The sequence below is a fragment of the Pteronotus mesoamericanus genome, unplaced genomic scaffold (assembly GCF_021234165.1).
Source record: "Pteronotus mesoamericanus isolate MK-2021 breed Mesoamerican mustached bat unplaced genomic scaffold, CSHL_Meso_final contig_182, whole genome shotgun sequence".
Classification (NCBI taxonomy): Eukaryota; Metazoa; Chordata; class Mammalia; order Chiroptera; family Mormoopidae; genus Pteronotus; species Pteronotus mesoamericanus.
The window spans coordinates 35,547,124-35,565,707 of NW_026555078.1; the positions used below are offsets into that span (position 1 = coordinate 35,547,124).

Consider the following 18,584-nt stretch of genomic DNA (forward strand, 5'->3'; position numbering starts at 1 on the left):
TTAGGAAAGATTAACTTCCGTTTCCCCATACCTCTACATCCAACCCCCTCTTTTTTTTTTAATAAGTTGAGTTGGTTTGGAATCTTAAAATGTTAGATTGCCTCTGTTTAAGAGAAAATTACATACTACTAGTATATATTGGGCTGGCCAAAAAGCCCATATGATTTTTTCCATAAAAATTAAAGACACATTTTTCATTTTCACCAATAACTTTATTGATCTGGATATTTTGAATATGTTAGCTATCATGTGGTATAATGTTGATTGTTCTCAATTAATGTCTCAATTTGATCGCTGTTAACTTCAACTGATCATTGAAAATTCCAGCATGAAGCTTCGCAAGCCACTTTTGACATGTTCGATCAGTCACAGCACCTTCTCCATACACTGAACAAATCTTTTTTTGCATTTCAACTGTGTTTTTAACTTTCTTAAAAAAAATAAAGCATAATGTGCTGAAGATGTTGCTAATTTTCTTCCACCTTCAATATTAAAATGGCTACCCAAAAATTCACCAATTTTGATAAGTTTTTTTAAATGCACATTGATATGACAGCCGTCACAATACAATCTAACACAATTGTTTCAAATGAAGTTAAAGACAACTAAGCACTACTCGAGCCATCTTACAAAAAAGACCAATGAACTTTTTGGCCAACCCAATACTATTTGAAAAACACTGTAGTCTTTGGTTTTTAAAATATTGGTCCTGATCCAGGAGAGGATTTCACTTTTAGGGAAGCTTTTCATAATTTTTAATTAAGTTCTTTATTAGCTATTTTAAAGAGCTTGAATTCAGTACTATGCACTATTTCAATCTCTAATTATATAACTTAATGCAACATCCCAATAATATAGACATCTATTTTTCCCCTTTAATGTAAATAGAAAAATGAAACAGGAAGACATTAAGGGGTGAGCAGGAATCTCTGTGAAAGGGTGACAGTTATTGCCTCCCAAGTAGACACGGGATTTAGCCTGTATCTTGCGTACATACTCAGCACCCACAGAATCCCACAGTTCACCAAGGAGATGCTCTAGAACCAGCCCAGGAATCCCAATTCTCCTGACAATTTCTAATCATCAGCCTCACGTAAGTAAATGAACTAAAGAAGCATTTGTAAGCCCAGTGGATAAAATGACATTTTTATAATCAGACTAAGTGATGAAGACATATTCATTAAAAGACAGACAAACCTTTCAGTTTTCCATCAAAGTTTGGATTGGTAGCTACTTTTAAGCCAGGATGAGGTAGCAGAAAACAGGAAATTTTGGTGAAACAGGAATGGATGTGTTTTCGAACATTCTGTAGTTCTTCATGCTGGTTCCCTGAGACCTGCAGTAGTAAATCATCCTGAAGTTTAAACTACTTTAAATATTAATTGAGCTCCAAAGAATTCTGTGGCATCTTATATTTTCTGTCTATCTAATCCCACAATATTATAAAAATGACATGACAGGGCTGATACTAAATAAAGAATAAAATCTTGTGTGAATTTGCCACACATGAATCCAGATATTTGTACTGTTGGTACTTAGGTTTACTACCTAAGGATAGTAAAATATGACCTTATTATTACAATTAGCAAATGTACATCGGTGTGCTAACTCAGATGGGCCTTCTCATTTTTCAGTACGTATTAGTGGAGTTTTACTCTAGCTAGGTCCTACAAATTCCAACTTAAATTCAAAGTACTCATAGGAAACATGAATAGATCATAAAATATTCCTCCCTTCCTTTCAGGAGATACTCAAGGCAGCTTCTTGTCAGCTGGTAGGTATACATTTAAATTCTAGAAAGGCATCTGAATGGTTGGGAATTGCACCTTTTTTCACATATATTTGACAGTTAATAATGCAGATTACCTTAAAAGAAATTATAAACCTAAAAAACCCCAGAGATCCTGATTATAAAAGAACTTTTTAAAATCTCTATTTTTTTCAGGTGTCTCAGTAGGTATTTTTTGTGATATCTGTACAATGTAAATCCTTCAATATTCAACCATGATGATATAGAAAATGGAAAGTCTTCTAATTTTAATTTCTGTGAACTACTAGCAAAATGTTCTAAGATTGGGGATTTCAAAATTAGGTATTTCTGTTAAATTGACTTTTAAACCTCTACTAAAACATGAATCCAGATATTTGTACTGTTGGTCTTGAACTAATTTAATTCTTCAAATTAAAAGTTTTGTTTTTAGGAATAAATCATTGTTTTATAGATAATCTATTGTACAAAAGAACTCTTTATCTGTATCATAATTATTGACAATATTTTAAAATTATAATTCTGAAAGTATTAAATATCTTAGTTTGTTCATAAAGATACTATGAGGGTCAAATGAGATTGTGGCTACTGAGTATCTATTCAGGAAATCATTCAACAGAAATAATTGATAGATTATTATTGGTGAATTTCATGCACTTAAATATCTAACAAACCTTGAGGCGTTTTTCCAAGAATTTGGAGCCACCATCAGATCCATATGAAAACTCGTATGGGAAACTCCAGTCTCGAACAAGAAATATCAGACTCTAAGAAATAATTAGAAGAAAAGATTGATAAGGGTACTCTAAGTTGCCTCCTTCTGCTTTTTAATTGAAACCAATTAAATGATATTGTCACTTGAATAGTATTATTTACCACATTATGGAATTAAAAGCAAACATAAAATCTTTGTGAAAGTTTCTGAGCAGTTTCTCCTCTAGATTGTTATTTCCACTAAGCGTAAACCAAAAGCTGCTTGAAAACAGATCATAGTTACATAGTTTTATTCGGCTAATGTGAGGACATCTCTGTCTCTCATTTCTTGGTGGGGTGCATTCAGTTTGGCAGTTTTCGAACAACTTTTTATGATGATTCCAATTTTATTTGAAGAAAATTTTCTTCTATTATTTCTTTAGATATTTTTCCTCTATTACATGTGCCCCACTCTCTTCTACAGGGGCTCTCTTTATGCATAAATCGTATAAAAAGGGGTGGGAATCCAGGTTTTGTGGGAACTGAAGCTTATGTAATCTGTGGGGGGAAGATTCAATAAGAAAAAGAATAGAAAATCTGGCTTGAAAGTGGGTATGTATTTAGAATGAGAAAAATAAATTACTAATTTAAAAAAGCTAACAAATCTCTCTCCCTCTACTCCTCCCTCACCACACACACTCCAGAAAAAAATAACTAACATAACATTGTAATACATTATTTTTGCCTACAGTTTTTTGCTGCAAATGATTTGATCACTTCTTCATATGATGACTTTGAAATATTTTCTATTACAAAACTAATTCAGTCTTCTAACAAGGCCAAATTTTTGATTACGACATTTTTATTAATAGTTTAGAAACGTTTCAGCTTCACAACTTTTATTTGTAATGTCATGTACACTTCTAGCTTCCTCATCTCTCAAATAGGGATATAATAGAACCCGCCTCACAGGGCTACTAAATGAGATAGTATATAAGGCATTTAGAATAGAGCCTGACACATAGCTAGTGCTCTGTTAGCTATTTGATTTTGATTTTAATGGCCAAATAGTATTTTAGCACAGGGATAGACCATAGTTTATTTTGCCATTCTCCAAGATGGTTTCCAATTTTTCACTACTCTAAGAAAATCATTTTTGAAGTTAAATATTTGTTTACATCCAGAAGGATATTATCAAGGACTGTGTTTCCCAAATTACAATACTCATTAGTATCATTTGGGAGGCTTTCAAAACTACAAAATTCTTTTTTTAATATGTATTTTATTGATTATGCTATTACAGTTGTCCCATTTTCTCCCTTTTATTCCCCTCTGCTCTGCAACCCCCCTCCCACCAGCATTCCCCCTTCCCTTAGTTCATATCCATGGGTTGTACATATAAGTTTTTTGCTTCTCCATTCCCTATACTATTCTTAACCTCCCCCTGCCTATTTTGTACCTACTATTTATGCTTTTTATTCCCTGTACCTTTTCCTCCATTCTCCCCCTGTCCCTCCCCTCTAATCTCCAATTCTATGATTCTGTTCCTGTTCTAGTTGTTCGCTTAGTTTGTTTTCATTTTTTTTTTTTAAGGTTCAGTTGTTGTTGAGTTTGTTTTCATTTTACTGTTCATAGTTTTTGATCTTCTTTTTCTTAGATAAGTCCCTATAACATTTCATATAATAAGGGCATGGTGACAATGAACTCCTTTAACTTTACCTTATCTGGGAAGCACTCTATCTGCCCTTCCATTCTAAATGATAACTTTGCTGGATAGAGTAATCTTGGATGTAGGTCCGTGCCTTTCATGACTTTGAATACTTCTTTCCTGCCCCTTCTTGCCTGCAAGGTTTCTTTTGAGACATCAGCTGATAGTCTTGTGGGAACTCCTTTGTAGGTAACTGTCTCCTTTTCTCTTGCTGCTTTTAAGATTCTCTCCTTATCTTTAATCTTGGGTAACTTAATTATAATGTGCCTTGGTGTGGTCTTCCTTGGGTCCAACTTTTTTGGGACTCTCTGAGTTTCCTGGATCTCCTGGAAGTCTATTTCCTGGGCCAGCTCGGGGTTTTCTCCTTTTTTTAAATTTTTTTGGGCCCTTTTTTTTTCTTCTTTCACCCCCCTTTTTTTTTTGTTGGGTTTTTTTTTTTTTTCGGGGGGCTCCACCCCCCCTTTTTTTTTTTTTTTTTTTTTTTTTCTTTTTTTTTTTTTTTTTTTTTTTTTTTTTTTCTTCTGCTCCCAATCCTTGATTTGAGTCCCTGTTTCCTTCCCTTTACTGTTGGTTCCACGTAAATTTTTCTTTGTTTCCCTTTGCATAGCCTTCACTTTTGCCTCCATTTTGCGACCATATTCAACCAATTCTGTAAGCATCCTGATTAGCAGTGTTTTGAACTGTGCATCTGATAGGTTGGTTATCTGTTCATCACTTAGTTCTGTTTTTTGGAGCTTTGATCTGTTCTTTCATTTGGGCCATATTTCTTTGTCTCAGCAGGCCTGTCACATTGGTAGGGGCAGAGCCTTAGGTATTCACCAGGGTGCGGCTACCCAAGTCTCTGTGTTGTGCAGGGGAGGGGTCTGAGAGGGAATAATGCCTCCTGCTCAACTCTCAGTCTGCTTTCAGTAACTTCCCCCACTCCCCTGAGCAAATTGCGCCCTTCTGGTTCTAATCCTGGGTGGGTGGGTTTGTGTACATTCTAGGATCCCATACTCTTCTGTGAGACCGGGAGTTTTTCCTGGTGCTGCAACCCCCACAGATTTTTATAGCCAGAGGTTTTGAGACTTTCTTTTCTCTCACTGGAACCCTGGATTGCATGGTCTGTCTCACTCCCCTGATGTTCCTCCTGGTTTGTCTGCACACAAATGTGGGACTCCCTGGTCTGCCAGCTGCCACCTTGCCTGCCTGGTCCTCTAGCTGCCACCTTGCCATGCATTCTCTCTGCCCCAGCTACCCACCTCCACTCCTCCTACCAGTCTGGATGAATGTTTCTTTTTTAACTCCTCAGTTGTCAAACTTCCATACAGTTTGATTTTCTGGCAGTTCTGGTTATTTTTTGTTTTTAAATTTGTTCTTCTTCTTTTGGTTGTGCAAGGAGGCAAAGTGTATCTACTTATACCTCTATCTTGGCCAGAAGTCCTAAAACTACAAAATTTTTGGGCCCCACCCCAGACCCATTGAAAGCAAAGTAATATTAGCTTGCATTTTTTGAGTGCCTTTTATATGCCAACCACAATACCAGGAATTGTACAAGTGATAGTTCATATATTCCCAAGAGATAGGTTATAATTTACTATTCTTTTCAGAAGAGATGTATAAAAATCACCTCCACCCTCACCTGACATTAAGTAACTTTCTCAAAGTCACACACCCAGAAATGGAAGAGTTAGCATTTAAACTTGTGCCTTACTTCAAAATCTCTGCTGCACTGCCCCTCAAAGTTAAGTATAAAACATGTAGTTTACAGTTTGAGGGCTGATTACAGTACACTTTTATAAATTAGCTTAAGAGATACTTCAATTTTTAGTTTCTGAAAAAAAGTAAGAAATTGAGAAAGAAATTATATTTTATAAAATTAGCTACCTTTAAATGATCTTTCTAAAAGTTTATATATTCTGAGTTTCTAACTGAATCTTTTAGTCTTGCCCATTAAAATTATGTCTTTTAACTTTCTTTTAATCTACAAGTATCTTCCATCTCTTATTTTCCCTTATAGTTCATCTGTTGAAGAACCTAGGAATTTGTCCTGTAGAGTTTCCTATAATTTGGACCTTGCAGGTTGCATGTTCATGGAACAGTTTGACATGTTCTTTTGTCCTCTGGATTTCACAAATGGCAGCTGGGTACAGAGGCTTGGTCTGACTCAGGTTTTATTTCTTTCACAAGGCTATGTGAAGTAGAGTGTCCTTTTATCAGGAGGCACATAGCATATGATTACCTTTCCTTTGATGAAGTTACATAATCTTTCCTTATGTGAAGCTCAGTTTTCAGTTGAGTTCTCATTAAGGGCTCATGGGAACAATATTTTTTGCATGCTTACATGTTGAGAACAGTTTGTGCCATTTATAATTGAAAGCCAATTTTGCTGGATGTAAAATCTTTGGTTCACATCATCTTTCTTTAAAAAGGAATGTTTCTCAGTTTGCAATATAGGTATTTCTTGTCTTACTAAGGTGGAGCCTCCTCTCTCCCTCTCTCCCTCTCTCCCCCCAACCTTGTTTTGTTTTGTGGATTCTTGTGGAGAAGAGATTCTTATGGAGAGAAGAATTTAAAAATACCTATGTCCACCATCTTTAAATAGATGCCATTTTCTGTCAACATTTTTGTCAAAATAAAATATAACAACTTATATTCAGAACATTTATACCTAAAATATATTTTGAAAATAAAGGTTAGCTAGGAAGCAACTTTTGCAAAACAGAAGTTCACAAACCAGGATAAATGAAACCAAATATGTGGATTTGGCTATATCTTGCATTTTTCTTGGGATATTTTAGTCTCATTTCTTGGTCTTTTTCACGGGACACCTTCCAAAGTCAACCTAATGAGGACCATGTGTAGAATAGCATCAAATATAAGGTCTTATTTTTGTCAAATCAACAATCTAAATTCTGTTTTTCTATCTATAGTGTCAAATTCCCATGTTCCCTGCCTAATGCTCCCTATCCAATGCTGTACTGGTAAACTGGCTCTCCAACAACAAAACTCCTTGATCTGCAGTATTTGACAATTTCTGTGATGTAAATATATACACCATGGCTGATTTCAAGCTCTTAACTGTTTAATAATTGGCTTACATAATTCCTGAATATTTTACTAATTAGCTCTGATGAACTGATATAAGCCAGCTTATAAGAACACCCATTGGCCCCATCCCCTCCCATGATAATCTGTATGTTTTGTATTTGTCATGTATGGAATCCTATGAATCACAGTCCTTATTTCAAAAGCCATCAGTTTTCTACACTGCTGAATCTGATTTGTTCATATATATACGTAGAGATAAAAATCGTGACTATAAATTATCCTAATTTTCTCAAATAAAATCATTTGAAGCCATAAATACTTTTTTTAAATGAATTAAATCCAGTTAGGCAACTGGGGCAAAAGATGGACCTATGCTGTGTATTTCCTATAAGTGATCATATATATTTTTTAAATCATGAAAAAACATTATCACTTTGTTAACTTCCCTTTGGAGACTATATCCTTCAGGAAATTATTCAGAATGAATGTTACTGTACTACTATGAGCAATAGTGAAAAAAATCCAAATGCTTAACATTTGGGATATGGCTATACAAATTATGACATATTGATATGGCAATACATTACATGGCTATTCATATTACAAATATGTGAAATATATCAATACATGTTTTATGTTGGTTATAGACATGACATGGGCTCACAATAGAAAAAACTGAATTTTCTGGAGTGAGGAAGAGGATAGAAGTGGTTAATGCTCAGAAAGCTTGCTGAATAAATTGAATTTTTATTTAAAGTTATTTTATTTTGGATTTTTTTCCTCTGTGCTTTTTCTGATTTAAATGTGAATTTTTTTGCTGCTATCTTAAATGTTCTGAGATTTAAATATATTTGCATTTTCTTTTCATTTTATAATATTTAGTATTTTTTGGTTTGAATTTTGTTGTTTTAATCTTAAATATTATTAAATAGCTTTGGAAGCCTCTTTTGCTACTTAATGAGTTTCTCAATTCAATTTTAGATACTTAGATTTTTAAGTCCAAATCTGTTTAGGAGTTAGCTGACTCAATTTAGTCAAAACTTTTTCTTTTCACTGACATTTCATAATACCAAGTTTACTAACAAGTGATGATCTCTTAAAGTTTTTTCTATTGTTTGTTTACAGTTCATGTTTTTAACCAAAAGTAGTTACTCTATCAACTGATATATCTGTCTATCTATCTGAGCATTGGTTAGTCTCATTTGGTTTTAGTATATCTGGCAAAGTGTAAGAAGCAATGATACCTGCTGATAAGACTTAACATTCCTTTCCAGAATTTACAATGCAGTTCCCCAGGCTATGCCAATGGGTCCTGAGAGTAACAAATTCAGAGAAGAGAAAAATCAAAGCAAGTAGCCTAATGACCATATAACATTTCAACTATCAGCCTGACAAATCATTTTTAAAAAGACAATGGAATCTAGTAGGTATTGTAAACCATATAGAAGATTGTAAGCAGGAAATGGTTTTATTCTACCTCACCTCCTCTTCCCACCCCCTTCCCCAGACCATAGGGGAGAGATTGCGTACTCTGTCACTCACAGCATACCATCATTTCTCCATGCTAAGGTCCCATTTTCTTTACTTTCTCGTTTTTCCCAGATCCCCACTCCCATTTCTGAAGTGTCTGCTCTTCACTCTACTCTATACTCTATATAGTGTATGTAGAGTATTTTAAATAATCATAAGTAATGTTACAGATCACAAACTTTTTTCTACTCAATTCATATGAACTTTAACATTCTATTATTCATGCTACTCTATATACTGCTGGTTCACTACCTTTGGAGGTTGCAAAATATTCCAAAGTATGCTCTACACCATATTTTATGTATCCATTCGTCTAATGATGGACACCTAAGTTGTCTCCAACTTCGCACTACTACTACTACTCCTCTATCAATGCTCCGATGGATAGCCTTATACATTTTCCCTGCTCCACAGAATGGCTGCTCCAGTCCTGGGATTCCCATTTATCCAAATCCTATCTATCATTTGGTATTAACCCCATGTTCTACTTTTTGCCTACTTAACATGTGCAAAGTGGTATGTCATTATTTTAATTTTTATCTGATTATCAATGAAATTTGACATTCTTCAAAAATGTGTTAACCATTCAGGTTTCCTTTCTGTGGATTTCCTATATATCCTTTGCCTGTTTTTAAAAATTAAGTACAGTTTATCATTTATTAATGTTTTGGTTTTTAAAGGCTATTTTAGAACAGTTTTAATTGAGAGGAAGGTATGAAGTATTAGCCAATACCACCCATCCTTATATATGCATAGCCGTCCCATTCATCAATACTACTCACCAGAATGGTACATTTTTTTAAACCAAGAATAAACCTACATCGACACATCATAACCACTCAAAATCCATAGGGTTCACTCTTAGTGTTGTACATTCTATGGGTTTAGACAAAGGTATAAGGACATATACCGATCATTATAATATCACATAGAGAGTCCACAGCCTTAAAAATTTTCTGTCCTTTGCCTATTCATCTCTCCACTCCTCACCACCCCCACCATCCTCTGATCTTTGACTCCATTGTTTTGCCTCTTCCAGAATGTCATATAGTTGGAATTATACAATATGTAGCCTTTTCAATTTGGCTTATTTCACTTAGTAATATGTATTTAATGTTCTTCCATACTTTTTCATAGACTGATAACTCATTTCCTTTTTTAGTGCTGAGTAATATTCCATTGTCAGGATGTATGCAGTTTATTTATCCATTCATGTACTAAAGGACAAATTGTTTGCTTCCAAGTTTTGGCAATTGTGAATAAAGCAGCTACAAATATCTGTCTGCAGTTTTTTGTGTGGACATAAGCTTCAACTCCCTTGGATAAATAACCAAGGAGAATGATAACTCCTTGAATCATATGTTATGAGTATGTTTATAATTTTGTAAGAAACTGCCAAATTATCTTCCAAAGTGGCTGTACCATTTTCCATTCCCACTAGATGTGACAATATCTGTTGTTCCACATCCTCTTTTGTGGAGCATGTGGTTGTCAATGCTCTGAAATTTGGCCATTCTAATAGGTGTGTAGTTGTTCCTTTGCCTGTTTTTTGATTGATAAAACTTCCTTACTTATTTGCAAAACTTCCTTGCATATTCTATAGACTAAGCCCTTGTTGACTTTTGACATGATCATTACTTTCTAACAGCCTGTTCACTTTGCTTATAGAGTCCTCTGATAAATGAAAATACTCTATTTTAATGTAATAATACCCATCAACTTTTAACTACATGGTTTATTTTGTGAGGGTCTTAGTAAATTGTTTCTTCATCTCAGTTCAGGATATTTCCAGTATTTTCTTCTATTAGTATAGTTTTAACTTTCATATTTAGTTCTTTAATCCAATGGAGCTATGGTGTTAAGAAGAAATTCAACTTTTTCTTCAAATAATAAATTATTTTTTCTCAACTCCAGCTATTAGTCCATCCATTTCCCACTGGTTTATGACACCATCCCTGTTGAATACAGGGTTTCCATATATATGGGGATATTTTTGGAGTTTGTTTAGTGTCATTGGGTTTTTTTCTTGTATCTGTGCAGGACCACACCCACAGGACTCACACCTGCAGGTCCACACATTTTCATTTTTATGGTTTCTTACTGTGTATTCAATCCTCCAATTTGTTTTCTTTTAAAAAACTGACAAATAAAAATGGGACTTAATTCTTCCATATAAGTTACAGGAAAAAATGTGTTGAGTTTCTTTAGAAATCCTGTGGTGGTTTTAACTGGAATTGCACTGAATTTATTAATTTGGGGAGAATTAAATCCTCTGCACCATTAAATCATCCCATATGAAATATATCTCCTTGTTTTATACGAATTTCCCTTTATGATCATTAATGTATCTTTGAGTTTTTTTCCATGAAAGCCTTTATATTTTGGGAGTAAATTACCAATTTGCTATTGTAAATGGTATACTTTTTTAAAAACCTTATATTTTGCTAGTTGGTAATTGCTGGTTTTGAGATATACTATTGATTTTTTAAGATTTTATATTTTTATAATATACCTACAGAATAACTTTTATGTATTTTATTAAGCACATGAATAAAATAATACCTGTGAATCTACAAACCCACTGAAATCATTGAACATACCAATAACATCGCAGCTTCCTGTGTGTCCCTCCCTGATATTCCTATTTCTCCTCTACAGTGATAATCACTATCCTATATTAAAAATACCATCATACTGTAAATAGTCTTTAGGAGGCAACTTTTTTCAATCCACAGTATGTTTTTAAGATTGATCTATCTTGAAGCATGTAATTCTTACTAGAGTCTTTCTTCTATTTTCTTCAGGTTTCTTGTTTTTCTCTCTCTTAATTCCCAATTTTCTGCCTTTCTTCTTTTCTAAAATTAACTTTTACGGCTGTGTTTTTTCCTCCAAGTACTGTTCTAACTACAGTATTTTTTTCCAACATGCACAATTTTTAAAGCATTCAGCTCACAGTATTTTCAAATTTTTATTATGAGTTTGAATTGACTCAGGAGTTATTTTTGAAATATGTATGTAAATTTCTAAAATATGCTTTTTTAAATGAACACTTTCTTATTAACTTTTAACTAAGTTATTCTGTGGTCACAGAATGAGGTCAGTATGAATTCAATCCTTTGAAATTTGTGGAAACATGCTCTGTGGCTTAGTGTGTGGTAAATTTTTGTAAATGCACCCTGTACGCTTAAGAACAATGTTTATTTTCTGTGTTACGTATAGTGTTTTATACATGCCCAATAAAGCAAGTTTATTAACCCTTTGTTTCATATCTCTCTCTATTTACCAATTTTCTATTTCTGTGACCAATCAATAGTTAGAAAAGCTGTGCTTGAATAAATTTACACATTTCCTCTTACAATTCTATCAATTTTTACTTTATATATCTTGAGACTCTGACATACATATTTAAAATTCTTACATTGTCCTGGTTAAGTGAACTTTTTGTCATTATCAATTTCTTTATTCTAAATAATTCTTACTGACTTGAAGTCTCACATCAATATAGCTACCCAAGTTTTCTTTCATGTAGTATGTACTTGGTATATCTTATTCTTATGTTTTAGTACGTTTCTTATAAATAACATAGATTATTAATTTTTATAAAAACTAGTAACTTCTTTTAATTGGTGTTTAAATATATTTTTATTGAAATCATGAATATCTTTGGACTTTACCACCTTGCTTTGTGGTTTCCTTCTGTCTCTTTTTCCTTGCTTCCCTTTTTTCTAGTCCTCTTTAGATTCACCACAATATTTGCTTGTTTTATTTGTTATTTTCTAATGCCATTTCTATCCTCCATGGCCCTGGATGTACTATATTCTAGTTCTGTTATTCTTGTGATAATTTTAGTATAATTTTTAATACTTCTGATTGATACAAGGACCAGAACTTAAAATTTTGTCCAGTATTTTGGTTCTGTCTTTTTTTAACTACCATAAATTAGAACTTACTATTTCATATATATTTGTTTACATTTGCTTATATATTTACCAATTTGTTTACTCACAACTCATTCTTGTATTATTAAGAAACACCCTTTTACTTCTAGTAATGCTTTTCTCTCAAAGTTTACTTCATTTGATATTAATGTAGCAACATTAGCTTTCTTTCTATTGGTGTTGTCCAATAATACTTGTCCACTCATTGGACTCTACCTTCCCTCTGATCACAACCATTTTTTACTATCTTGTTAATAATCCTTCATTCAAACAAATTTTTTATTTTCTGTTGAGATTTTTTTTTATTGTGGTCAGAAGGTTAATCCAAATTATCTAATCTTCTATTACTGGAAGCATAATACATTCATCCCTTATTTCTTAAGAATATTTAATATGCTCCTATGGTAGTCTGCCTCCAATAAGGCTCCTAAGATCCCTGACTCCTGGTATTCCCACCTTTATTTAGTCGCCTCCCATGTTATGCTAGGGTTGGCCTGCATGACCAATAGAATTTGGCAGAACTAATAATGTCTTCATTTCCAAGATTAGATTATAAATGATTGCTGCTTCTCTCTTGGTCGCTCTCTCTGGCAATGGAACCATTTACTGTGGGGGATGCCTGCTGTGAGCAGCCCCTATGGAAAAGTCCATGGGGTGAGGAATTGAAGCCTTCTGCCAACAGCCATGTGAGTGAGCTTAGAAGTGGACAGTCAAGTCTTCAGAGAATGTCTCCCAGCAACAGTTTGAGCAAGACTTCTTGAGAGACCCTGAGCCAAAATCACCCAGCCTAAACCACTACAGATAGATTCCTAACCCTCAAAAACTGTGAGATAGTAAATGTTTATGATTTTAGGACGATTTGTTATGCATCAACAGATAACTAATATAGCTCATTTTAGCCATTTGAGCCATTAATCATAGCCCTTTATTAGTTGTTAAATTTCCTTGTGTGTGCACATTCCTTGCAGGGCATGATCCATTTTGGCTGGTGATGTATATCTGAAGGGAGAGGCTAAATTCTAGGAATTAGCTTGAACCCCCTCTGATAAGCCTAGGCTGAAGCCATCATGCTTCAAGTAGACAATCTTTTGTATTTAAATCTCTTCCTTCTCCAGGTAACTGTTTTTAAGGGCTGTTTGAGTTAGTTAAAAATCACGTGGTTCTTGGTATATAATTATAGAGGTAGCGGGCTAGAGTGTCTGCTTATACCATGCAATCCAAGCGCAGATATTGCTCTGATATTGCTCAGAAGAGGCTGAGCTGTTTATTGTTCTTCTATGATTCAGTGTAACAGAGAGGTAATGGTTCCCAGAAGTCAATGTGTGAGAAAGAAAAGGGCATCTCTAAAAACTGCTGCAACCACCTTCTATTGTGCCTGGCGCCTTACTTGTTTTTAGGTTCTATGTTTGACAAAGTTAACAGAAATTTTTTGTGTGTATGACATTGCTAGAGTTGGGTTTAGGGGAGAAAATTTTCTTTTTTTGTGTGACATTGCTAAGGTTGGATTTAGGGGAGAAAAACTGATACTGCAGGTACCATATCTCATTCATTCTTTTATTTTTCCTTGTTTAAAAAACACAATTAGTTAAATTTTTATTTCCCTATTTCTATCTTCTCCAATCATCAAATTGCATTACATAGGTATTCAAACAGGCTTCTTAGATGAAATTTTAAAAAAGAGAAAGGAGCAGACCCTCTCAATTAATTAAAATACTTGCTTATAGTCTTCAAGAAAATTTAAAAAGAATTTACCATCATTTAACTCCAACTCACCTGAAATGGCTTCAGGAATGTTTCCTCCATTGCCAGTCTGCCATACTCAGTGAAAAGCTAGAAGGAAAATCACACACAAATACAAACACACATGCACAAAGAAAACTTCAGTATCTGCAAAGTTTTACTTCTTGGCTTTCTTCCATTTATATTTTTTCCCAAAGCTGTAAGATAATACTATATGATTAAGATTGTAATAGTCATTTTAAGGAACTAAGCAGATAAAATAGTATAGTAATTAGATATTTTAAAATTAAAGATATAAAGTACATTTTTAAAATAAAGTTTCTACTTTAAAGCTAACACTTTTATATCTAGAATATAGAATAGGTTTTTTTGTGTGTTTTTTTTTGGGGGGGGTGGGTAGGGAAGATGAGAAGAAAAAAACATGTTAAATGACCTTTCAAAGCAAAACTTGTGTAACTAGACCAGAGAGCAATAAACTATGTAGGATATATTTATAAAAGTTGTTGCCTGAGGACACTTCACGGCACAATGGCCAGGATTATTACAAAGGCATATAGGCATTTGGCTTAAAAAGTGAACAATCAAATACACTGCTGTCTCATACTTTTTTATTGCTCCCAATTAAGAGGCATAAATAGTAGTTTTTGTGTTGCCAGAAGTGGAAGGTTTTGGAGACCTGAGGGGGTGACTGTGACTAGGCCCCTGGTGAGAATTTCATCCAGAGTGGCTGAGTGGGTTTCCCCATGTGTACACAGGAAATGCCACTGTATACACAAGAGTAACAAGCCACAGTGGCTTCTCAGAGCTGGGGAAGAATGCTGACTCCGAGGATCCCCATCCCTTCTCCCTTTAGAATACTCTCCATGGTGCCACATTGTCTCTCCTGTGAGGGCTATGAATCTAGAAAGCAAAGGGTAATTACTGGGTGTCTGATTAGAGTTATTAAGTGAAAGTCTGGCTAATCATATCTAAAAGGCAGCTGGTCCAGAAATGAGACACTCTTATTAGAATCATACATTAACATAAACTGAAGTCACAGTCTTTTTTGAGGAAGACTGAGATGTTGTCATTTACAGGAAAAAATTTAAATTGATCTCAAAAAAGATAATTTACTTAATATCAAAGTCCAAAACCACCCCTTGTTTAGAAATCTCTAAAATTGTATTGAACAATACATGCCTGAAGAAATAATTGAACTTATTGTAAGAAACATCTAACAATTATTTGGCATATTGTCTAGTTGTCATACATGGTCACTGAAATGTATAAGAAATATATTTGGGAGTAATGCTGGTTGTGAACTCAAATGATATCAAATCACCTTGCTTTATCATCCTTTGCTTTCTGTTAAATTTGTACACAACTCTTATTGACAAGATAATATATTGAAAGCAAAATTTTCTATAAAACATGCAGAGGGCAACTACCAGAGAAGCAATAGGCTTTGCTATGTAGCCAATGTAACATGAATTGAAAGAGAGCAGAGTGTTACAGATATGTGAAATACCTTTAGGAAATATCTAATCTTTTACTTGAGATTTAAGTGCTGCTTGGAGAGTAGAAGGAGCACTGAGCCCAGTCAGATGACCACGTTTTTATTTCTACTCCACCACTAATTAGCCACAAGAATTTAGGCAAGTCTTATTTATTTCAGCCAAATTTTCCTCATGTATAAAATATGAAGTATAAGGTGTCACTGAAGCCTCTTTCAGATCTAAAACTGAATTCTATCAGTTATCATCAAATTCTTAGGTAAAGAGTGGTCCACAGGGGGGAAAACAAAACTGGCATGCAACCGATATCATACTAGCAATTATTAAATCCCCAACCTTAAGACTTCAGCTTCATACTTTGGGTCATTTTTAAAACCAAAACTCTTTCCATCCTAATTTGCCACATATTTTCACATATACAGGGCCAACAGCAAGTAGCTTTACGGAAACAGAGGAATTTGAAAATTGATTTAGAAAGGACATAACCATATAAGGCTGGAAAAAAATACTCTGGAAATAGGACAAGCTCCATTTGGTTGTTTCCAAAGCTTTCTGAATTGTTGTTTTCAAAGTAGAAGACCCAACCAAATCCTGAAGTTTCACTACTCATGCTTAATATATTACCAGATATTTTTAAAAGGGTATAAATACTGTTACCTGGAGGTGCTGAAGATCATCCTCCTGGACATTTTGGGACAAATTATATACCTTGATTAAGAAATAGAGTTAAAATGAGAAAATAATTAGCATCATTCTCAGCACTCACTTTGTCTTTATTTTTCTAAATATCAATTATCACAAACTTGAACTCTCTTACATACATTCTTGTATAATGATATTTATAAGACCTTAATCAAGGAGTAAAAGAAGCTTAAGAAACAATGAATAATTTACAATGATCATAAAATTGTTCCAGAAATGCAACAGTCACCTGTTCTGAAGGCAGAATATAAAAATTACTCTATGAACCCGAATTAACAATAGTCAATAAAACACTTCTTCTTATAAATAATGGTGATCTAAATCTGAATAACCCAAATGTAAAATTGTCTTGAAAATGTTTGTTGACTTCTTCACAATTGATTATCTTAGTTATGTCTATAGAATATTTCATCACATAAAAGTTAGGTTCTGAATATAGTTCCCACACCCATAAACATATACATTATTGCTTCATGAACAGATTACTATTAAGATGAAATTATTTTAAGGGGAAATATCAGTAACTTCAAAGAAAAGTTCAGGATGTGTACATTTTTAGGTACTATTACAAATTTTTAAATAGATCATTTCTCAAGCAATAACCAATAGTCATTACTTAAAGGACTTAGATTTTTCAGTGAAAATATTCAATGTCTTCAGGTAAAATATAAATAGTAAATCATAAATATTAAAAAGGCAAAGTCAATCTGGCTTTAATCAACTTGTGTAAATGGCTTACACTATTGGTTATAAAGAAATTAGGTAAGTCAGTATTTTAAAGGGTCATTCATTTAAGAAGTATATTTTTTAAATGTTAATCAATCATAGGTTATAATTATGGGTTTTACCTTAAGGCCCTTTATTTAAAATATTCAGTCTTCCCTTTATCCACCCTCTTATGGTTGTTCTACCCACCCATGATGCCTTTATTGCGAGTTCACTAACTCCATTTTCTCTACTCCCTTCCAATTTTAGCCTTGACTTGCTCATCCTAACCATTTTGTCATTCCTACCTTTTTAAACTATCTTACCTTTATTTTAACAGCCTGTTTCTTGTTTACTATCTTTTCTAGCTCTTTCCAGTAAATAGAAAATATTTTAAATAGTCTTAAAATCCTTTATGCTATGGTTATAGGAAAATTCTCAAAGGACTTTTAGGACAAATTATAAAGTCTACAATAACCTCAAAGATACTACTTAATAAAAGGGAAAGAAAAAAGGAAAGAAAAGGAAGATAAAATTTTTACAAGAAGACTTGTATATTTCTAAATATACATTAAAATGTTTTAAAAAGCTGTGGACACATAGATTTTTTTATATTTACAAATGTTTCTACTAACAATGTAAAATAAAAATTTGCATTTATAAATCTTGTTTCATAAAATATAACTTATAATAGTTTATCCCAATGTATCTGCATACATTGTAAGATTTAATATTAAGTTTATTACATGCTTTAAAGAGAAAAAATTATCAATAAGATAAGATAACCTTTTCTGACCAAGTAGGCAATTTGCAAACTTACCAGAAATTAGATGACAATAACTAAAAAAATTATACTCTTATAGAGTAGAATGATAAGAACTGGTATGCAAATTGAGCCAAATAATATACATGATTTACCATTTCTGTTGTTTGTCTCCCTAGCACAGAAACATCCATAAAAATGAATTTATTTTACTCCATACCTGTATTGAGCTGATCATTGTGCTAAGGGCAAATACTGTGGCAGAATCTCTCAAAGTTGACTGACTATCAAAGGTACCCTGAGTATCCATCAATAGCACTGCAACCTATAGGCAAGTAGAGTATGTTATTGATATTTTACAGAACATGTAGAACATTAGAGTTACCACAAAATTAACACCATAAAATCTAAAGTAAACCATTAATAATGAATACTGTATTTTTTACATGTGCCATGAATGCCACCAAAAATAAAAGTATTAATTAGCTGCTGAATACTATAATGATTAATTTTC

The 18,584-nt window shown here is 33.4% G+C and overlaps 1 protein-coding gene across 1 annotated transcript in view; it reads right to left on the bottom strand.

Moving 5' to 3' along the window:
* The window catches only part of ATL1 (atlastin GTPase 1), a 57,679-nt gene that overhangs the window by 11,744 nt on the left and 27,351 nt on the right, over positions 1-18,584 (bottom strand). The window contains exons 5-9 of the mRNA XM_054567584.1: positions 18,291-18,395; positions 16,558-16,608; positions 14,441-14,497; positions 2,443-2,535; positions 1,198-1,336 (exon numbers count right to left, since the gene is read on the bottom strand). Of these exons, the coding sequence (XP_054423559.1) occupies positions 1,198-1,336; positions 2,443-2,535; positions 14,441-14,497; positions 16,558-16,608; positions 18,291-18,395 (445 nt within the window). The remainder of the gene's footprint in view (positions 1-1,197; positions 1,337-2,442; positions 2,536-14,440; positions 14,498-16,557; positions 16,609-18,290; positions 18,396-18,584) is intronic.